Genomic DNA, 23,874 nt, shown 5'->3' with positions numbered 1-23,874 from the left:
TAATGTACCATTTGAAATAATTCAAATATGGGGTGAGTTTCTAAACTCCAGGTGTGTTTAACATAAATTGTAATTTTTCTTCTTGTCAGATATTTTATTTGTTTTGACACACAGTTTTCCGTTGTTATTGATGGATTCTCTTATTGCTTTTTTTCCTTCTATTTTCTAATGATTTTTACTGTCTGTCTTTATGACCCTTAGGGATAACCCTGACAAGGCTACCCTGTCTGAAATATCAAAAATGAATAAATGTTTTTTTCTTCTGACATATGAATAAGTCTCTTTGCAGACACGTTACATCAGAGAGCAAGGAGTAGGCACAATGATACAATCTCCGTGTTCAAACAGTTTTTTGTGTTATTGTACTGAGCTATTTTACTTATTTGTATATTTTTATCTGAAATCTTTTATACTGAATTTATTAATTTAGTTTTAGCTATTTATGAAGGCCTAGTGTTTTAAAATTGCATTTTAATATTAGGCCTATTTACATGTATTATTGTTAAAATACTATGGTCGTTGTATACATGTACATTTTGTTATAAAATGAAATAACCAAATAAATAAATAAAAATAAAGTGTTAAAATTGATAAAACCATTTGGTTTGTTCCTTTTCAACAGTTACATAAAATATTGTAACAAAATTATTTGTGGTCAATTGCAGCAGAAGAAACGTCAACAAACAACACAAGACAGGGGTCGCCCAAACCAGAGGAAGTGTTAAGGAAAACACCACATGAAACCGATACTCAGGTAATGACAGAGAACAGCACCCACTCGGCTCTAGGGCGGGAACCCCCTGAAATAAATCAGGACAAATCACAGGCGGAGGAGGTTGAAGATGATGAAGAAGATGAGAGAGGTTATAGTTCAGAGGTCAAAGGGTACAGCAACAGCGGTGGTGGTTATGACACGCAGCGATACACAGTGAGTCTGTCAATCGCCATTTTTCATTGATGTGCTGTAAATGTGTTCGGCTAGCTTTGCTACTGGATGTTCACGACGCCGCTGCAAAACAAAATACCCCATACAGTGCTCTGCTTTATTTTATTTTGTACCTTCACTTGTATTTTGTGCTGTTGTGATTTTGTGCTTCACTGTTAAGATTCCATCACTTGAGGTATAATATTGCAATGATCGCCATCTGGGGTTTGTTTTGGTCAACAAATTTGATTGAAAATAGTTAGTATAATCAGCCAAACATTCCGGGTTTGTTTATCCGACAAAACCCTACGACCAACCTTTTAAAAAAGTGCACAAGTATGAAACTTGTTATACACAGTTAAAAAAAGACAGAAAAAGGAACATGCAAAGTACAATCAGTCAACATATAACACCTCATTTGGAGGACGTACGAGACTGCATACCCTGATTGAGTTACTGCATAATATACCTCGATTGATGAATCCTTTCAAATGATGAGTCGTGGCATTGTGTGCCCCCACCCCCCCCCCTCCTCCTACTGCATCATCCCAACCCCCCTACAACAACACCTGGTTCTTATTTCTTATCATTACTATCGCCTGCAACGTTTACTCACATCACTAGACGGGTCTCTAAATCAAATTCACCCCATCTTTTCCTGTTGCCCCCCTCCCCTTCCTAAACCAAATCCAGACCTCGTCCAACGGTTACAACTACTCCCTGGTTGGAACGTCGGTTCACCAGCCACCGGAAGGAGCGAGGGACACACCCGAGGATCTCTCCGTGACAAAGGATGACGATGACGATGACGACGGGGATGACGATAGTGATAAACTCAACGAGACCACGCCCGGAGTTGACCCAGAGAGACTTAAAGCGTTTAATGTAAGGATACCTGCCACTTTCTTAATTGTTCAAATTTCTTCTAAGACGTTGAAACTAATCAACTCCCCTCCCCCCCCCCATAATTTATTTATTGCTCGGTTGACTTGAAAAATAAAAGCTCCACAGTCTTAAGGAGGCTGAGTTGAGCTGTGCCTTCATAATATTATGAAGAGTTAAACATATCAATTTTAAAAATAGACAAAATGAAGACAAACGTAAGAAAATAATATTTTCTAATAATTCTGGGTTCTTGTTCCCCGAGGACACAAACAACCAAAAACAGTATTGAGTTGGCTTCGAGTGCTGTAGTTATTCAACCATGTCACACCACATTTGTTAATAATTACCAAATGGGCAAAACACAAAGTTTTTTGTAAAAGTGCTTTATCACACCCCCCCGTTGTATATCAAAATTTCAGTATTTGTTTTTCAAAAGGATTGGCAGAGCTATGTTTCCAATCATGAGACCTATAAAGTAGCACCTTGTTATGGTTTAATCAGACTTGTGCGCTTGAAGAAAATTTCACTGAAGATCACCAACCTCTTGGCATTCACACATTGGGGATTTGAATTAAGATTAAGATGTTGATTTGCTTTTCAGGGGAAAAAATCAACGAACGCCGAAACTTTCAAAAGTTGAAAGGTTAACATCGCGTTGTTGATGTTGATATGTAACATTCTTTACAATGATGTCTTTATTATGATGAAGGCATGTAGAGTTAGATGGATTGTATTGAAGTTAATATGTAAACCAGATAAAGTATTCAACTACTGAAGGCAAACCATCCCTCTTACATTTTCTTAATTCCAACAATTATCTTAATAAGCATGACATGAAAAAAACACCAATTACTGTGAAAAACTTGGAATGTTGTCTACTTAGAGAAAATAAATATATCATAGGAAATAATCCAATATGTAAAAGCGATTTCAAAAGATAATTAGATGACACTGTTTTTAATCGAAGGATGAATTGTGCTTTGCTCATAAACAGATCTCAACTAAAATCAACTAACACAAATTCACTTTTAAAATGTAAGACATTTTTTAGTGTTTTCTCCAAAAATATGATCATGTTATTTGATTCACTTCCTGATTGTAGGTTGTTTATAAATTGGAAACTAGACTGGACTGAATTTGCTCTTCTCCTTCGGGATATCAATGTTCTAGCTTCCTTGAGTATAAGTCTGCTCACCTATTCATGCTTGATGTAGTTCCTCTGATCTTCTATCAAATTTTGATGAGAAAATGGCAATGAGATAAACATCAGCATCAAGCTATTTCACAGAAGTTGTTTATAAATCACCCAGTGATCCTACGTTTGTCGTTGTTGAGACGGTTGTAGTCAGACTCAAAAGTCCACAAATTTGACGAGAAGTTGCTGAAAAACAGATTATGGTTACTATCCCAACTTTACGATGGAATGTAACTCAAATTTCCTGGTCTTCATTGTCTCCAGATGTTATGTCAATGACCAGAATCCTCAATGAAAGAAACGTCAAACTATACTTCATTTCACCAACCCAGCCAAAATAAATATACTATGACTCATGCATCAATATTCCTTAAAAGTCAAAATAAAAACGATCGTCTTCGTTTAAAAAGCATGTGCATTGACAGGTCTGGAATTTCACCTTTGAGAGGGCATGGTCATTTTCAATTTGCAAAGGGTACTTCCATTAGAAGATCTTACCATCTATAGGAAAGGTCATCAAGGCCAAGACCAGGGCATGGGAGGGCAGTGCCACTGTGGCGACTGTGTAATTCCAAGCCTGCGTTGATAAATTTCACTTCTTTACAAAAAATGGTTCAAAATGCTGTTCTTTGGTTATTTGCTCTTAAAACTTGACAAAAATATGATTTTTTGTTAGTTCTTTTAATAAAAATGACATGGGCAGTTATGTGTACAAGTCAGATAATATAATAGAGACAAAAAGCAGCATTTATAGAGGGCACTGTGAATCATAGATTACTCAATGAGCATAACAAAAGAAGCGAAAGCTAAAATTATCAACAAAATAGAATAAATAAAGTCCACCATTACCATGTTTTAAAATATCTTACAGTTCAGAATTTACAATAAACACTCACACACAAATAGATAATATTTAATGAACAGAAAACAGACCAGCTGCAACCAGTGAAATAATAATAGAAACAGAAGAACAGGTGCCCCAAAAACTAAAAATACCAGGAAAACAATTTCCGCAACGTAGTTACCACGAGCACATCATTAACATTTACATCTAAGGACCATTCGGAATATCTGTTGGGAAACAAAAACTTTTTTTTTTTTTTTTTTAAATAGTGGGTGGGTGGATCAAAAAAAAAAAAAAAATGAAAATCTAAATTCAGTTAAAAAAAAAAAAAAATGGAAATAAAAAAGAAGAAAATTACAGGGCTGGCCAAGCCTGTCAATTTAATTCCTGTTGGAACTGCAACATGGTTTGTTAAACCAAGGAAAAGCTACCAAAAACCACTGATGTTTTTGACCTTTGACTTAAAATATCTGGTTCATTTGAGGCGTTACTTTGTTCTTCAGTGTGTAGATTATATTATGGAGCCATTTGGTATCTTCAGTGTGTAGATTTTATTATGGAGCCATTTGGTAGTATTTAAAATCAAAATTTGTGATGGGTGGCGAGTTGGTCAAACAGATTTTTGTGTTTACATGGTACATACCTAGGAACTATACTTTTGGCCTACCAGATGACCACATTGAGCATTTCCAGATTTGGCTTTTGTACACAATTGCTCTTTACAAAAAATATACGTATAAATATAGAATTCTGAGTGATTTTATTTTGTCTATTCCAGATGTTCGTTCGTCTCTTCATTGATGAGAATCTTGACCGCATGGTCCCCATCTCCAAGCAGCCCAAAGAGAAGATCCAAGCCATTATTGAGGCGTGTTACCGACAGTTCCCGGAGTTCCACGAGAGGGCGCGTAAACGCATCCGCACCTACCTCAAGTCGTGTCGTCGTATGAAGAGACATCGTGACCAGAACGGGCTAGACTCGGTACGCAACCAAAACGTAATAAGACCTGATCTTTTCTCTCTTTCTAAATGTCTGCATGGTGTCTTTGTGGTATCCAGTCGGTGGAATTGTAGTCCTTGTGTTTCCCTGTCTGTGGTTATCATGTGTGGTTACCGAGACTGCAGGACTTTGGGGAGCTGAATTTCAAACCCAAGTTAAAACTTGGGCATGACATTCTTCCTACTTCAATCTGGTTTCCGATTTTTGTTTACCCTTAGAGATAAATCAGGGCATATGTTAAAATATAGCCTTGAAAAGTCATATAAAAACCTTAACCATGTGCGCATGAAGGTTATTCTATTGTCAACAAATGTCCCACTTGAGGGCAAAATATCATGTCGGAAAGATGCACTTAGGAATGAAGTTTTAATTATTGTTTTTGTATTTTATTTCTTGCAATTGATCATGCCGTAAACATCTCTGTCTTTGAGTTACATCTGACCTTACAGCCTCGGTTTGGTTTACACTGGTTTGGATGAGAAGACAAAACAAGATGGCTGCCTCAGGATGAAGGTTTAATTCATAACATCCTAAAACATTCACTCGGAAAAACATTCACTCTGACAAACACTTATCAAGGAAGTCTGAACTGGTTGTTTTATCTGAAATAGATTACCCGACAATGAGTGAATACTTGTCAGAGTAATTAACCCCATTTTTTAGGTTATTTGGAAACTTTCTCTGTGCAGGTGTACAAAGGAATAAGATGCATCTATCCCATTCAGGTCAGAATTCAGAAAAGTACACATAAAAATCTCTCAGTTTCTTAAGATTTGAAAAGAAGTTTCTTACAGCTTCTCTTCCTTGCCAAATAGGCACTAAGGAATTGGGTTTGTTTTGTTCAAAGACCTCTGTTTTTTGTAAGCGTTTAAAACACCTTAAAGCAGAACAAACACAAGGTCCAGGGGCTGCTGTCTTGGGCTTTTTCTTTTGATTCTTGATATTCGAAGATCCCTTGGACTGCATGGCCAATTTACCTCCATAAAACAGGAACTTTGTTATAAGAGGACAGCAAAACAAAGGAACACAAAGCAGAAATAAGATTCAGGACTTTATAGAGAGTTGAATGAATGGCAAAAGGTCGATTAAATGGCTCGTTTGTGGGTTTATTCGGTCTCTGTACTTTTTTCTTAGATATCATATCAAAGCCTTATTGTTGACACCACCTCTTAATCTCTGGTAGCAGGCACGGATCCCATGGTGGGGGGGGGGGGCAGGAGGCTTGATTTGCCGTGGTGCCCTGTGCTTTTGCTGTGGTGCCCTTTGCAAGTTCCAATACAAATTACAATTATCCTCATAATGGTGCCCCTTACAGGAGGAAAATTGCTGTGTCCCTTTAAGATGAAGTTCAAGGCCCGTCTGTATCAACCCTAACCTCACTCCCCCCCACCCCACCCCTCTCCATTTATCACATCCTGATTTGTTATTTTTTTTAAATATACCCAAGGCTTGAATTGTCTTCAAAGCTTGGATCGTGCAAGCAATCCCTACCAGATAGCCACATGTTTTGAGTCCTTTTCAGATTTGACATAATTGATTTTATCACATTACAATTAGGTTTCTTTAATATGAGCACACTGGAAACAAGTCTAGTGTACAATAACTTGAAGTAGGCTTCGCCTAGTCAGATTGTAAAGAAGACCAATTAGTTCTAATTTTGTTTAATAATTTCAACCATCTGAAACAAAACCAAACTTGGCAATAGTGTGGTTAACCACATCTGTGCCACAAACCAATAGCTAATTTCCTTGAGCCTTGACAATTTGGAACGGCAATTGCTTGTCTTCAAAAATACTTCTTGCTACCCCTCACACAATTGAAAATGAATTTGCACTTGTTAGCGTTTAATTGTTGGCCCTCCGGATTGAGTAGCCGGTTTTCCCCCCACATCTTGTTCGTATTGGACTTCATGACCATGAGTTGTTGTCACAATGACAACATTAAATGAAAACCACAGCTTAGAATTCTTGTCGTAGAGCAATCATTGACTAACAATCTCTTAAGAGACAAAACAATAACCAAATGACAGGAAGTTTTTAAGTTAAGGGGATGATAAATAACTGGCCCTCTATTTGTTTCTTTTTTTTAATCGTACCTCGATGACTAAACATGATATTACATCTGGTCCGAATTTCAATCTGCCATTTGTAAATTTGGTTGCTCAATCAATTAAAAAAGACCCATCCCCCCTAATCAATTAAATTCAGTCAAATCCTTGGGTGAATTTCCTTTTAGGGAATCATTCACAGCCTGTAAATGCATTTAAAAGCTGAACCGCCTTATATGACTTTTAGTTTGCCCTGCAACAGGGATTAGTGGCTAGCCAAAAAAGACTGATTTGCTGAGATTTGCGCCGGTGACTTGGTACGCAAAAAAGATCGACTGCGTGAATTGACCATTAATGTTGATTAGGTCAGTTGATAGGCCATCCATATCATCTTATTTCACAGGTCAGTGATCAATTCTATCATTAGGAAGATCAAAGTAGGGATTTTGAACGTATAAACTTGTCTAGAATATAGTACGATGGACATGTGGCTCGTTGTGCAAGTGGAATGGAGCAATCGTAGTTTGAGCGAAACCATGATGTAAGGTCTTGTAAGTTTGTAAGCTCTCGGTGATGGAAAATTTATGACGGACTCGCAGAAGTGCTCATGTTTTCCTGTAATTTTAAAGTTGTGTTGGTTTTCAGCCAAGCGGTTTGCAAATGTTTTGATGTTTGAGTAACAATGTCCGGATTGTTACTATTAATTCTTGCGACAAGAAGCCAACGTTATTCTCAAGAAAGCCAGATTGACATGGTGCATCTTCAACTCATTTTGAGATCATCTTTAAATTGCTTACTTAATTTTCATGGTTTTTTTTCTTCTGTTCTGATTCTTCTTTGACAGTCTATGAGACCGACACCGCCTCATTTAACCTCAGCCAGAGCAGAACAGATCCTCGCCGCTGCTTGTGAAAGTGAAAGTGAAAACGCCAAGAGGTTACGGATGGAACTAATGCAAGCTGGGCATACGGTAAGGACCCACATTCAAGTCTTTCCACTTACTTAATCTCAAACAGTGTTGTCTTGGAATTTTGGATCTTTAGTTTCTCTTGAAATAGAAATAGGTGAAAAAAATCCAGCAAATCTCCTTGTGGTTTTCCAACCTTGAATTTCCATGAGACAACACAAAAAATGCATCAATATCCTGATAGTTTATGCTGTATTTGGGCAATTTAGGCATTAGACTTGGGCAAAAAGGACAGAGTAGCTGGATAGTGTTTACCTTAGACTACTTGATAAATTTAGTCAGAAACAAATGATAGTACAGTGAACCTGTGTAATAATTGATTGACAATAACAGTAGAAAGAACTTCAGCAAGTAAAATACTGTTCCATTTGATCATTTGTTGACACAATAATCATGGCCTCACCGACTCGCTCAAATTGACTATTTTGCGCTACATCATGGCTGTCAGCAGCAGTGCACGAAAATAAATGAGAAATCTTAAAAATAAAAGTCAACAGTTTGAAAAGCCAAGTAGCAAAAGCATGATAGAGAGACATCCCAACTGAAGAAAATAAGAAAAAGCATCAATTTACATTTTGGGTGAAAGTTGTTGCCCTGCACTGATGTGAATTCAGCATTTCAGTAGGTTTGAAATTGTTAGTTTGTGATTGTTGTTGTTAGTGTTTGACGATTTGAGTAAAGCTCAAGCTACATTGTAATTAGCCTTGCAGTTGACTAATTAAGAGCTTTAAGATTGTAGGTGTAGTGCTCATTAGGCCCAGTGCTCATTAGGCCCAGTGTTCATAAATGCGATTTGGAGATAGTTTTACGGTATACAATGGCATGCAATGATAAACAAAACAGCCCTGGTAATTCATCTTCGAGAGGGCAAGGCCACTTTCATTTTGCTAAGGACACTTTCATTGGAAAAGATTAAAGTCTATTGGAAACTGTTGAAGGACACCAAGGCCACGACCAAGGGCAACGACCAGGACTGGAAAACTTCAAACCAAAAACTATACTTTGTGAATCGTTCAGACTCGAAGATCATTTTTAGCTTGAGCCAATCTTTTCCTTCATTGTTTTAAACATACACCTACTATGATTTTTTGTTTGTCTCGGTCAGTCAACAATTTGACGTCCACTCATCTGGGTTATAGATCCCCCTCCTTCCCGGTCAGTGGTCAGTGGACGATGACTGGTCCCTCCAATTTCAAATCATAACCAGAGGTGTAATACTGGTACCTGATTCCAACGCCACAGGGCAACCTTGCCATGTGGGATTGATCAAACTCAAGACATAGCCTCAAGCATTCTCTATTAGCTAATATTCTAATCATCAAGGTGTGTGTTTGTGGGTGATTTACCTTTATGAGAAGTAGAGAGGGAGTGAGAGGGAAGGTGGGAATAGGCGATGACCACGGATGCATCAAGATATTATCAAATTCTAGAAAAGACAATAACTTAATTCTATTTTTGGATCGCTATTTACAACTTAAAGATCCCAACCTTTGAATTTGTTGTTACAGAGATTTTGCACCAAAAAAAGACCCTCCCCCCAAAAAAAAAAAAAAATAAAAAATTAACAGATGACCAACTTGTATGTGATCAGTCTTTTTATTACATTCTAAAAAAGACCTAAATACAACAAATTCTTAAGTGATTACGGAACTGAATGACTGATGAGTCAAATGATACATGTAGCTCAACACAGACCACTATTGATTGATAGGTCAACCATTATTGCCGTATTGAAGCATCTTACTATTCTAAACTAGGAATGATTACAGTTAAACTTAGTGCAGAACCGATGCTACTCAAAAGAAATAGTTTTACTGCAAACCTCACCCAATTATACAAAATTTCAAACCCTACTTATAGTGCAATGTAGTTTGTAGTAAAACACTGAGCGAATGTTCACATCATCGATGTACTCTTATTGACTTTAATACGTTTGAAATGATGCCGTTACCGCAGGCCTGCTTTGTTTTTAAAGGGGCAAGGGCACCAAGGCATTTTCTCCTTGGTAAAAGGCACCATATAGATGTGGAAATAAACTTCTGCTGGAGCATTTTAAGGGCACCAAGGCATTGACCAAGGAAGCATGGAGGCAATTGCCTTCATGAAGTATCAGGCCTGTCGATAGCCATGTTACACCCTGCTTTCAAGACCATAAAGTCAAGCACCTCGGTATCGACTGACACCTCACCAGCCCAAAGCACACACCCTCTCCTCCAATGCTCCCCCTTGTATCAGTAAAGATAGAACTAAATAGCCCTTATGTCACAGTGTACAATCATTTCCTGTGTTAATTGCGATGCCTTCCTGTATCCACAATGCTTTGACAAAAAGAGTTTTCGTCGGCGATGGCATCCGATGACATACCAGTCATATCGGTTTACTGTGATTGTCTACCCACGGCCCGTGTACGCTTTGCATTGCAGCGAGAGGGATGGACCACCGTGGCAATTTGCCGACGTGCTGACTGAATGCGCTGCGGTGTACTTTGATTTTTCTTTAAGGGACTAGGAGACGTTGACCCTGGCTGACAAACTAGGACTTGCGCAAGTCATTCACCTTGAAGTTTGAGTGGTTTCTTTTTTTCAAGACAAATGGAGTGCGATCAACTCTGAAACCTTTAGTCAAAAGAAACACTTTTTAATGTCAGTTTGCATAATAAATCGGGTTGATGATTGTATCTGTTTCGAAGAGTGGATTTAATTCCATCTTCTAATTTCCTGCATTTGGTTCCAATGATCTAATCTAACCCAGGCATTGAACTTCGCTCTCAAGGGCACAGCAATTTTTTCTTTTGTAAGGGGACATCTCCATGGAGAAAATTTGGATAAGAAGCCCTTAATAGAAATTTGTCTACCATTCAAGCTCTTGGTATAATTTTATAGAGAAATTGAGCCAAAAAGGTTTTTTATTTCTTTTTCTGATTCATATATGTATTTTTTTATGCAATTATTATTATTTAGTAAAATTTAATTACTCATTTATTATTATTTTTTTTTTTTTTTGTATTTTTTTCGGGGGGGGGGGGGGGGGGGGATCAAATCAAGCTGCAACATGTGTATTCCTATGAACCCTTTAGCCTGACAGATAGTGTGACATCATAAACTTCATGTCCATTACTTCACTCCAGAGACAATAAATTCTACTTTGACTCTTCGGACTCACCTTGTGGGAACGGAACCCCCACCCACAATCTGACCTATCTCTAGACCTAGGGTTGACCCCTCCCTTTAATAGTCATCCCTAGTCTCAGGTACCCCCCCCCCCTCCCTATCCCTCTGGAATGCTACCTCTTAAAACCATTGTTCTACTGGTCAGTGATAAGACGCATAGCTGGATGAGCAATACAGATTTAGTCATTGGGTTGAGTTTTAGTCATCTCTGTACTAGATGCATGCCCCTGCGAGGACAATGTTAAAATGAAACGAAGGTCTAGCTGAGAAGGAGAGTGTTTCAAAACCCTCCAGTGAGGGACCAAGGCCCAATTTCATGGCTCTGCTTACTTTAACAGAGAATCAACACCTACCGAAGAGGCAATTTCGCACCTACATCAAGCGTATTTCACGGGCTAGCAGGGAATTTTTGCTTGTGCGCAAGCCCACTCCTTGATACCAGGCATTCTACGGTTACACAGCTAGCGCAGAAACCAGCGCTTGCCTTGTATGCAAAGAATGGTGAACGTAAGCACATAATTTCGCCGGTAAACAGCCATGATATTGGGCCCTGTATGGTAGCAACGAACCCATGATACATTGTCAATAGTTCTTCCAAGTATGGAACAACATTTAAGGGTTTCATGATGGACACTGAAATCAACCCCCCCCCCCCCCCCCCCCATCAATCCAATGGTTAACTTTCCACTGCTCAACTTCACACATCTTTTCTTGATCAGCTTTTCCATTGTTGCTGTAGTTATTTGTTATTTGAACGGTATATCCCGTTAGGTTTTGCAATTAAAATCCATTCATGAACAATTAAGATTCATCCAGTAGCTTGTCAAACCATATCCTTTGTATCATTAGACCCAATTGCCACTCATCTGAACAAGATGGAAATGGATTTTGTTCTTTTTTTTCTGTCCGAACCTGTAATTCCCAGACCTATTGAATAATAGGAGTTCTAATCGCATCAAATGAGGCATGAAAAATAGGCACTAGGCAAGCTCTCCTTGTCATGAAGGGATTGTCATGAATAATGACCTTATAATCACCAGCCTTGGTTAAAACCGTATACAAACTAGCAACTTCGGCTAAAGCTATGGCTGTTACTAAGGTTGTTGCTATAGATGGCCTATGCCTCAATGCATGACGACTGTAGCCATAGCCGTATCCACTAATCAAGACTCGGCGTCAATCACGGTTTTTTGTAAACGACTTATGCTTATTCCAACAGTTTGGGGAACAATCTTAGTCTCATACACATTGCTTGAAGGCACTGAACACCTCTGGTAATTGTCAAAGACCAATATTCTCACTAGGTTTATCCCAACATATGCATAATATCTGTGAAAATCTTTACTCAATTGGTCATCGAAATTGCAAAAGAACAATGAGAGAAAAAACCCTTGTTGCACAACTTTGTTTGCTTTCAGAAAAGGATTCAGGCCTGAAGTAGACATTACCTCTTTCTCAAAAACTTCAAAGGGAGCTGTTTCTCACAATGTTTTATACTATCAACAGCTCTCTATTGCTCGTTACCAATACAAATAAGTTTTTATGCCAACAATTATTTTGAGTAATTACCAATAATGTCCAGTGCCTTTCAGAAAAAAAGGAAAAAAAAGTTAAAATGGGAGGATCCAATATTGTCCCCTGATGTAGATTCTCAGACTGTCTTTGCATGACTCAAAATGACAAGACGTAGACTAATCTTTGTCAGAGGGTTAAAAGTTAAGACAACACAGGAAGAATTAATCATCGGTGGGAACCATTCTGTTTGTAAGGATTAAGAAAAGAAGGCGGGTACATCTTGAAGAGAGGGGGCTGCTTCTTCCTAATGAAGACAGCTTGTGTCGTCTTATAGAGAGCAGTTGTGTTGAAACCTCATCGTTTACAGAACCTTTGTTTAGAAGTTTGTTTAGTGACATCAAAATCAATCTAGCAATAACAGATTATCCTGCAGGAGAAATTTGTAATCACTTTTATAAAGATTTTTTGTTCGAGTGTGCTGTGATCATCGACGAAAAAATGCCTGGAGTTGTGAGTGTTTGAGACGTTACCTGACAAGTACCAACAAAAGTTTAAACTTGTTTGAGGCCCTATCCAAATATGTTGCTTCGGTTACATCTATGGCTATAGATTTTCTGCATCATCATGCGTTGAAGTATAGGACGTCCTTAGCAACAGCCTTATTAGCACGTGTCATAACCATAGCCAATTTTTGTATACTGCCTGACACAGTTCAGATTTTACACTGACAGTTTTTACCTTTGCCACCAGCCCCCCCCCCCCCCCCACCCAACACCCCACCATTAAACACATGATTAAAGGGCTCGTGCAACAGCACAGTATGTTCATTTCAACACCTGTTTACTTTTACATGTTTACAGAACGAAGTACGAATGGAAACATCACACCAACAGCCGCAGCAGCCCACTCCGCCATCGCGAGTCACCTACGAGGAGACGCCGAAGCACACGTCGCCACGTCCCGTGGACTACCGCTATGCAAATGGCGTCAGCACCCACGATCCTTACTACGGAAGCGTAGCCCCGCATCAACCACACAATATGATACAGCCTTCCCAACATGCACAGATGTCTAACGGTAGGTTTATTATCACAATGTTTTTAACCCCAACCCCAAAACACATCTTGTACTGTTTTGACCATAAATCCATCACATAAGATTGAGATGGCACGATGTAATTTTTTTGTTTTCTGTGAAGTATGTTTAGGTGTGTGAGATATTAAACCGTTAACTAGCTCTAAACTATTTTGGTATGCAGTTAAATGACTGCAATATTTAGACCCATTTGTGGTTGTGGTTCAAGCCTGATGCTTCAGTTTTGAAAGGGCAAAGGGCACCAAGGCATTTTTTCCTTGGAAAATAATACGTGTAGGAGCAAATTGTACAGTTCTGTTGACAGCATTTCAAGGGGCACCAAGGCAATGACGAGGGTTGCCTCTGTGAAGTATCAGGCCAGGTGGTGCCCAGTTACACACAACAATTCTAACGGCCACTCTTAGACATCAAATTTAACTTAATTTCTGCTACGATGTTGTTAAATATCCTAATTTCTTTTCAGTATATTTCTATATGTGTGTCATTATAGTGTTAAGCATCTATGCAAGGAAATCTTTCTCCATGCTAGGACCAATCTAATCTGAATTGAATTGACTTAAAACACTACTTTTCTTGCATTTATTTACAGGCCCAACAGACCTAAGTGTTAAAAAGTTGCCTTCAAAAGCTCAGCTGAGCCCCACGGAAATCGCAAACATCCGACAATTGATAACGAGCTATCGCGAGTCGGCCGCATTCCTGTACCGTTCAGCTGAGGAATTAGAACAGATGCTACTGCAGTTGAATTAAGGAGGTTTTTTTCTTTCATCAGAGGCACAAGGCAGCCAGGGTCCTGGACGTTTTCTTTGACGACACATTTGAAGAGGGATTTTTGGCACCGTAAACAGATTTTAGTTTTTGGTGATTGCCATTGTTTGTCTTATTTTTCCGGAAATCCAGTGACGTGGATTCATTGGGTTTGGCACACAGTTGATAAACACTAGAGTTCTTAATTTTGCAGCATCCATTTTGTCTTATACCATGAGCCCCCCAATATGATAGTGATGATGTTTGGGTGTCGGGTGCCAGACTAGATGGCATAAGTTTTTGATGGTTAGTTTTGTATCTTGATCATTGTGACATGATATGAGATTTGATGCAGCCCAAAGTGGATTTGACCCCAAGCAAAAAGCAACAGCAGCAAACATCATTTGAAGTTCCAGAGTCATTTGTGATTTTTGTAGGAGTGGCACGTTGTGTGAGATTTATTTCATTAGTACGCTTCTCCATATCCACGAATAATTCTCTCTCAAGGGAACACTGTTGCCCAGTGTAGGCTCTTAACAGCAGTATTTGGGGGACAGTAAATATCTCTCGGGAAAAAAACTTCCTGATAAAATGGAGCAAAATGTACCTTTCATATGCACAACTCATCTCGGTCAGTAGCTGTTTCTAAATACAACCCACCCTCATATTAGAAGGGTAAACAAATAGGAAATTGTTAAATGCAGGTCTTGAAATTAACACTGGACCACTGGCCCAAGGCCAGTGATTTCCGGCGGTCCCGCCTTTTTTAATAACAACAACTCATTAAGATAAATTTGATAAATCTTCTCTTAACGCTTGTTCCAAAAACAGCTCAATCGTAAAAAATGTGTAAAAAGTGTTCTCATTTTCATTCCGGTCTTGGAACAAAGTCTCTGGTCCAGTTAAGAATTTGAACTAGGAGCCCAACAGTTTTGTGGATCTCCCCACCCCCCCCCCCCCAAAAAAAACAAAAAAAATATTTTATAAAATAAATCAACAGAGCCCTAAACAAAAAATGCAGTCAGCTTGTAACAGTTGTCTGATAAATGCTAAGCGAATATGCTTAGCAAAAGTTCAATTTTGCTCTGATTAACAGCTCTCTGAAAAAGAGTTTTATAAGGTGGGTCTATAAAAAATATTCTCCTGTTTTAGCCTCACAAATTTAAACTCTAAGTCGTAAATTTATTCCTTGTATAAGTTATTAAATATATATATATTTATCTCAAAATGTTGCCTTGTTTATTATAATACCATTATTTGTTTCTATCTTGCCCAAAAACTATAACAATCAAGCAGCATTAAGCACAGGTTCTTACACAGACACATTTTTGGACAAATGGAGCACCAAATGTAGGTTAGGGAATAGTTTTTGTAGTGTTTAGAAGAAAGTATTTATTTACATTTATTTAAGGACTTGCCTTATCGTTGGGTGATTTTACGTTATATAAATGCATGTTGAATGATATGTTCACATTGAAACACCGTCAAGATCAGCTGATTTATTAAGAATTGAAAAAATAAATTGTATTGTGTGCTTAACTAAAATATTGAGACCCACACATGTGCAATATGATCACTTGAAACAGCGGGTTTAACACTAGTTCACATGACGATGGTTGTGCAAGTCTCAAGCATTTTAAACATTTTGGGTTCCCACGAATGCTAACTATAGCAGAAAAACTCGCTTATGCGTAAGCATATTTCACGGGTTAGCAGGAAAACTGCAGTCAGTTTGCATGTTCACCATGGATTTAATTTGTTACATCATCATTATATTTCTACAGAAAGCACTAGAAGGTTAGTATGACTTACGGTTGGCAGCGATATCAAATGGAAACTTGCACAGTAAGCACAAAATAGACCGATCCAGTAGGCTCCGCCCACGACGCACATGCGAGCAAGAACATGTGGGGCTCTCCAATGCCTTTCTGCACAACTCTGCTGCGCGCGCCAAGATATGCGCATGGTGTCGGACATTATTTGTCAGACCTTCGTTGCGTTGTGATTGGTCAATACACAATGGGGCGGAGCTTAATGGATCGGTCTATTGGCAGTTAAGCAGCTCTATAAAAATTGGCCCCGGTTTCAGCCTCGGCACTAATGTGAAAGATAAACCAACCTCACTAAAACACAATATAGTTACATAATGTAAAAACCAAAAATATATTGTGCCAAAATTTACACCACTATTATTACTTCATTTGCAACTCCTCTTGAATGGATATAAATAAAATGTTCCAAACATTAAACGCACGGTAAATAAATTTTAACTAATAACTTGCCATAACAAATATGTACCAACCAAAGTAACAAATATAAACCACAGTAATATTTATGATGTTGAAGGTCTTTTTTATTTGTTAATTTTTTTTATTTTAATTTACAATGTGACTTTACTGTTGAATAAGACTGAAAGTGTTGATTCAAGGTTAACATACAATGACCCTAATCGGTCGAGCTGCAACTACCCAGCTCATGACAGATTGGTATATGTGAACTGTTGGAAACAATTTGCTTTTTATGATGAAAATAAATCCATAGGTTGTAAAGTTTTACAGCAATGGTAAACAAGAAATATGACCCAAGGCAAGTGGTCTGGAATCCACAGCTAACCATAGAGTATAAACTTCATATAAAATTCATCAAACGCATATTCCATTTGTGTGATTTTTGGGACAAATGCTCCATCAAACTTTCAGTCTTTGTAGAATCTACTATTTTGACGGCCAAAAGTTGCTGACAGCGAGGCCAGATTGACCCGGTCATCATTATCCAACCAATAAGGTTTATTTTTATTTGATGATCGTGTGTTTGTGGTTCAGGTTGCTAAATATATGGAAAGGAACAACCTTTCAGGCTTCTGGACAATACACAATCCATTAGGCTTTGCCCACGGTGCACCTGTGAGCAAGTACAAGTGAGCCTCTCCAATGCCATTCTGCACAACACTGCCGCGCGCCAAGCATACACGCACGCGTGTCAGACTGTATAGGGTCAAACTTTTGGTTGTGCAATGGGTTGTGATTGCTCAAAACAGCTGAGCTGAATGGATCGGTCTATTGGTACAGCTCAAAATAATCTAACAGAGTTGCAAATTTCTTCATGAAAACAACTCGTCTTGCAATTATTTCATTGTCTATTTATTTATTTATTTATTTATTTACTTCTAAAGGGTATGACTCCAACTCCAATGGTAATTTATATCTTTTGTGTATAAATGGCACACTTAGATTCATTAAAACACCAAACACTAGCACTTATATAGATGTCATATATAAGGATTTGCCAAGTACATGTTTCTCCATGTCATTATAATGTCAGCCATTAATGCAACTCTAGTGTATCTGCAACTCAGTACAACACAACTACATACAATTTACTGAATTCGTTTCAAAGTTAACATAGTTTTACATTTATTTCCTTCAGTATTATCCACCATTAGTATTTTTATCCTTAGTATTTTTATCCTTTATTTTAATGTTGCCATAGTTTCTTTTTTTTTTTTTTTTTCATTCTCTGTGCAATACATGTACTTTTTTAGTCTCAGGATTTTGGGTGTCTCACAGGAATGAGGTTCATAAGTATGCATGTTACAGGGCCGGCAGTTTGTGCAAAAGTTGGTTGGCTGCATTTTCAAGTTCCCCGGAACATGTATAATTTTTGTTTCAAAACTGGAAAATGTAGTCAACCAAAGAGAGTAATTTTTGTAGCTAAAAAAAAAGCACTTCTTAAAAAATATGCCTCTATAGCTACAATGATTACACATGTAGAATAGAAAGTAAATAAAAAATGTTTTTTAATTTAAAAAAAACAAACAAAAACAAGAAGTACACGAAAAATTGAATATTTTTCTGTAAGTAAGTTACTTGAAAAGATGTAAACATTTGTACAGTTGATAATGACTTGAAAAAAAATTTGATACAAGATTTGTTTTTTTCTTATCACTTTGAAAAATCACGCTAGTTTTAACAGAGGATGATTCACAAAGCACTATTTTGTAAAGTAATTTGTATGGTATATTGTAGGGTTGCATGTTTGTTGAACATGACAAAGTTTTAAATCTCAAGATTTTTGTAGAAATATTCTCGCCTTACATTTTAGGTAAGGGGACATGATTTATCTGGGAAGTGTTTTATCTCTGGTTTTTAATTGGATGTTTCTAAATTTGTGTTGCTGGCTTATTTAAATCCTTCACATTGCTTTGTTTGAACCATAACCACAATTATAGTTGATAAGTAACCATTACACAGGAACAAAACTTCAAAAGTAAAGGTTTTTCAAGAAAACCCTCTCAAGGGATGTATCAATCAAATTATTTATTGATTTTGCTGACATATTCTGAAAATTGAAACTGTAAGGCGCACGCCTTGGACCTGGACTGGGTTTCATTCACCTGGATGAAGCCAGTCTGGTTGAAGCACGATTTAAAGGCATTGGACACTATTGGTAATTACTCAAAATAATTATTACATGGTAATGAGTCATGGGGAGCTGTTGATAGTATAAAACATTGTGAGAAACAGCTCCCCCTGAAGTGACATAGTTTTCGATAAAAGAGTAGTTTTTCATGAATTTGATTTCAAGACCTCAGAATTAGATTTTGAGGTCTCAAAATCAAGCATCTGAGAGCACACGACTTCGTGTGACAAGGGTGTTTTTTCTTTCATTATTATTCCGCAACTTCGACAACCAATTGAGTTCAAATTTTCACAGGTTTGTTATTTTCTGCATATGTTGAGATACACAAAGAGGGAAGACTGGTCTTTGATAATTGCCAATAGTGTCCAGGGTCTTTAAAGACTAACTGACGGAGCCTTAGCCCATGCCAAAGCTGTGGTTTAAAAGAAGGAAAAAAAAAACTAAGTTGCAGAAACCCACAACAATTATATTTGGCTTTAACGGTGATCTATTTCAGAGACATTTAGCAACAAACGATCCATCTTTTTTAGGGAGACACTCGACCCACGGTTTTATGGTTGTGAAATATTTCAATCTTTATGCCAAGTCCAAACAAAATTCTAATTAATTGTTCACGTTGAAATCGATTCATTTGCAATTCACAATATGTACTTCTGTGATATTTTATGTAAATTTTTATCTTGTTTTGTTTGTTTGTTTTAAAAGAGGGTAGTCAATGTTATTTATATAAAGAATTTTTTTGTCTCTTTCTAAATAAATTCTACAAAAATCTCTCTTTTTCATTTCCCTCAAATGAAATCTCATTTTTGTTGGAGTTCAGAACACGACATATTTGAAATTAGCTTTGCATGTTCTCAACAATTTACAATTTTCACTTTTTGAAATTTTGCTATGACTTTGTGGATTTTGTAAAAAAAATAAATAAAATTAGTACAAAATTTAAGCGTCAATTTGAAAGCGTTAAGACCAGTTTCTAGTTAAATAAATCGTAACGATTTATTTTGGGTTTTTTGTTCTTGGATAATACAATGGATGTACATGAGACTTTAATTCACAAATTTCAATTTATCCTCTTAAGTAGGTCAAAGTTGTTTCACGTTATTTATTTAATATATTATGCACATTTCTTTCAGAGATTATTTCACTTGATATTAAACTATGGGTTTATTATTGTAAGTTCCATGAGATTAAACACACGTTGGTATTGAAACACATTCAAGTTTATAAATGCTGTGATTTTGTTTTCGAGTCATCATACCTTAGTGTTTTAACCAGAGCCGAGACCAATCAAAGCGTGAGAGCCTGTGTTAGGGTTTTGCTAACCTCCAGCCTTGATGCTCGTTTGAGATTACAGGAGAGTTGAAGAAGACCTCAAAATAACCAACAACACCAACTTTCTTGGTTGTCTTGCAATTCAAAAATTCAAAAAAAGTTAAACTAAACAAAGAAAAGTGATTTTAATAAAATACATGGAAATAAAATATTGTCAAAAGCTGTCTTGGTGTTTTTACCTTGATGAGATAAATTTCACGTGTCAAAGCTCAGAATCTGTTTTTGTGAAGTGAAGGGTTGTAAGACGGCGTCCAGGGCTGAAGCGAAGTCGGACAGCGGTACGAGTTTGTGGTTTGGCGCCCTCAGTTGACCAGATTTTCCCCACTGGCAGAGTTGTGTGATCATGTGGCTAGCCTCAATACCTGCAGTTAAATAAAACAATAAATAAGTTGTACATTCTCTGTAGCTGCTGGCTGTGGTTGATACGACAAAGAAGTAGACAAGTGGTTAGACCGCAGATCACAAGGTATTTGGCTCAAATCCTCCAAGCTAATTGCTGATTTTACATTGACTTGAACAAGTATATTGTCGTTTTGTTTCTGAATCACAAATTCTAGATTTGTGTAATTCATAAACATAGACGTTTAACAATGTATGAATGAGAGCTGTTGCCAATTTGGCGTTTATATCCCCTTGTGGGAGTTTGCCGAGTTCCCTTTAAGGGAAGATCATCTCAACAAACAACTGCCAAAGCTGGCTAAGGGTGCTGCCAAAGTCTGCTAAGGGTGCTGCTGTATTATTTTTTAATAATCCACGTTGTGATTATGACGATTATGGCTGTTTACGATTTTCATTCCATCTGGTTATCAAATAGCCAACAAACTTAACATCATTGAATACTCATATTGAGACTATGAAGTTGATTGGCTACTTACTATTTGCATTCCATCTGGTTATCCAATAGGCAACAAACTTGATAATAAATCATTGAATATTCATTTTGAGACTATGAAGTTGATTGGCTACTTACTATTTGCATGTTGCTCATGCCACCTGGTCATCCAATAACCAACAAACTTGACATCATTGAATATTAATGAGCCAGTAGGGACTAAGACTGGTTGTCTTGACATTCCACCATATGTAACAATTGTTCCACCAGGTCTGTACAAAAATAAATTCAACAACATTTGTTAATTTATTGGCAAGACGTACGGAAGAACACGCCAATTTTTTACATATCAATTAATTTCATCTTCATTCTTGAACTTACTCCATTAGTTTGATCAGGGTTATTGTACTCTTTCCTCCTACAGCATTTAGGGCAAGTTTAGGTCTTGGGAGTTCCTGAAATACACAAAATATACACAATCATTCCATAACAATTTCTAATTTTCTGCTTGTACAAATTTAAAAAGAGTGAACAGCCTTTCAAGAAGAGCAAGAGAAAAGAAAAAGATTCTTAAAAAGATTTACCTTGAAAACTTTTGCAGCATCTTTTCCTTTCAGGGATTCTTCTGTTACTACAGCAGTTGCACCAAGACTTTCAAGATAGGATTTCAATTTATCAAAGTCCGGCCTTAAAAGAGAAGAATCATCATCTTAAACATTAATCTAATGAATCCAATTGTTGAAACTGTGATTCACTTGCATCATTTGAGAAAAGAATCCACAAACCTGTCTCTGACGATGTTGATTGTTTGAAGTCCTCGAGCTGCAGCGATTTGAATAACTGCTTGGCCAGCTCCGCTATTGGCTGCATTCTGTAAAACACAGTCTCCTACAAGGAGATAAGAATAAACCTTCAATGTCAAAACCACCTTTGTCAAGTTCCCTGTGTATTGGATACCAAATTGTCATTGATACACTTATGGAACCAGACTGTTTTTCCCTTTCCGCCTCTGTTTGATTACATGTGTTTTATCTTAAAGAAAATAGGCTGGCTATAAAGTGATAAGTGACAATAAAACACTATGATAGAGCAATACTTCTTCAACACAAAGTTACGGAATATAGTGCAGCATGAGTCAGTGACACTGCACTCGCACATCTGATGTAGAAAAGTTCTCTTTTGTTTCTTAGGTTGGGATGGATTTTAAAAGACAGACAAGTAACGATAAAAATACACAGTTATTTACAGAAAACAAGAAAGACCTGGTTGTAACTCCACAAAGTCTGCAAGCATACGGTACGCTGTACAAGCATTCACTCTTACTGTTGCTCCAATCATTACTGGTGTGTCTTGTGGAAGCGGGGATACATGATTTGCAGGACATACAAGATGGCTCCTCCAAGTTCCTGTCAACATGAACAAAAAATATCAACATTCCTTAATCAGATCTTGGCAAATTTGTGGCATGATTTAAAATTAGGTGAGGTTTCAATAGCACCATTTATGACAAAATCTCTTTGGAGTAATGCTGGTTCTAAAAAGATTTCTGAAAATGTTTCAAATATTCCTATGGAAGTGCCATTTATTGAAAATTGAAATTGAGCCTGCCCTCTAAAAGGTGAAATTCCACCAGGCCTGTCCCTTTTCATCTCTTTCCACTTGAATGGTTTTGTCGCACCAGAATTCAGAACACCTGCTTATTTGTGTTGTGTTGTTATTTAACCTTCGAGAAAGACTCTGCTGGGTCCAAAAGGCCATTTACTTTTGTTTGCAAGAGTCAACTGTTTTACACTTTGCCATTTTATAAATAAGGAAAAATCCATTTTAACTAAATGCAAAATGATTAGCCGACCTGACCTAAATTGTTTGTGGCTGGAATGACCCTGTCTCCAAGTTTGACCTCAGTAACTTGACCTCCGACCTCTATGACCTCTCCAACACCTTCAAATCCACCAACAGTTGGCAATGCTGGTTTGATTGGGTACACACCTAAACATATGATTGAAAGACAAAGTGTGCAAGATTTCAATTGGTTTTCATGTTTTGAAAAATGCTTTAATAAATAGATTTGTTTAACTTTACTTCAATGAAGTTTGCTACACCAAGTGGAAATCTCGCATTTGAAAGAAAACACAACTGGCAGTTCTTTCTTAGTAAAGAAGTACAGTACTACAGCAGCCTCTGATAATTAAATTAACTTTGAGAAACTTTTTACTTTGATATGAAGTACTGCGGTAATTGATAAAGATATAAAGTTTCAGTTATAACATTTTATCCCCAAACATTTAAATAAGAAGTATACTGCAGATTTTTGGGGATTAAACAATTTTGGAATTTCGCGTAAAGTGTAAAGTCTTTTCATGCAGGTACGGTCTGTTGCATTTGAACAGTGTTGAATGTGATGATTAACTGCACCTTGAATTGTGTTGATATCGGCTGGATTTATTGGAGATGCCAGCATCTTTATCTTCACTGAGCTTGAATCTACAGGCGGAAGATCAGTCTCTGTCAACCTAAAAAGGGATTCACATATTTTACACTAATCAGTAATATTATAAAAATAAGAAAAACAAAACATTAAAATTAAAAATGTTATGATTTTTTTTAAATATTAAGTAAAACTTACTGTACAACCTTCGATGGATCGCCATGTTCTGCATATACAAGCGCACGTGCGACTTGAATATCACTGTAAAGTCTTTTAATCTCAACCGAACTGAAACATTGATACAATCTTGGAAATTTCATAACCTTTCGAGAAAGTCCACCAACAACACTGGGCGCTGACATCTTGGATTTTATGTTTGCTCGAGTAGAAGTTATATGTTTTCTCCACCGAGGGCTGAGGGGCGTGACAAAAACTGGCCAATCAAAAGAGGGTTTCATGAATATTCAATAGCA

The 23,874-nt window shown here is 37.3% G+C and overlaps 2 protein-coding genes across 2 annotated transcripts in view; one reads left to right on the top strand and one right to left on the bottom strand.

The window, feature by feature from the left end:
- The window catches only part of LOC139952149 (nucleolar protein 4-like), a 79,513-nt gene extending 64,174 nt beyond the window's left edge, over positions 1 to 15,339 (top strand). Inside the window, exons 5-10 of the mRNA XM_071951132.1 lie at positions 666 to 928; positions 1,619 to 1,810; positions 4,628 to 4,831; positions 7,741 to 7,866; positions 13,409 to 13,625; positions 14,233 to 15,339. Of these exons, the coding sequence (XP_071807233.1) occupies positions 666 to 928; positions 1,619 to 1,810; positions 4,628 to 4,831; positions 7,741 to 7,866; positions 13,409 to 13,625; positions 14,233 to 14,393 (1,163 nt within the window). The 3' untranslated portion in view covers positions 14,394 to 15,339. The remainder of the gene's footprint in view (positions 1 to 665; positions 929 to 1,618; positions 1,811 to 4,627; positions 4,832 to 7,740; positions 7,867 to 13,408; positions 13,626 to 14,232) is intronic.
- A 63-nt stretch (positions 15,340 to 15,402) lies between these two features.
- LOC139952148 (enoyl-[acyl-carrier-protein] reductase, mitochondrial-like) lies at positions 15,403 to 23,760 on the bottom strand. The gene is made up of 9 exons (XM_071951131.1): positions 23,600 to 23,760; positions 23,389 to 23,486; positions 22,831 to 22,962; positions 22,236 to 22,379; positions 21,759 to 21,861; positions 21,558 to 21,660; positions 21,355 to 21,428; positions 21,112 to 21,245; positions 15,403 to 20,503 (listed from the first exon to the last, which is right to left on the bottom strand). Exons 1-9 carry the CDS (start codon positions 23,719 to 23,721, stop codon positions 20,337 to 20,339), a joined length of 1,077 nt encoding a protein of 358 aa, XP_071807232.1. The 5' UTR covers positions 23,722 to 23,760; the 3' UTR covers positions 15,403 to 20,336.
- Between the last annotated feature and the right edge of the window lie 114 nt (positions 23,761 to 23,874).

The sequence above is a fragment of the Asterias amurensis genome, chromosome 20 (assembly GCF_032118995.1).
Source record: "Asterias amurensis chromosome 20, ASM3211899v1".
In the NCBI taxonomy this organism is placed as follows: domain Eukaryota; kingdom Metazoa; phylum Echinodermata; class Asteroidea; order Forcipulatida; family Asteriidae; genus Asterias; species Asterias amurensis.
Note: the sequence above shows the minus strand (reverse complement) of the source record. Positions and strands in the feature narration are given on the sequence as shown.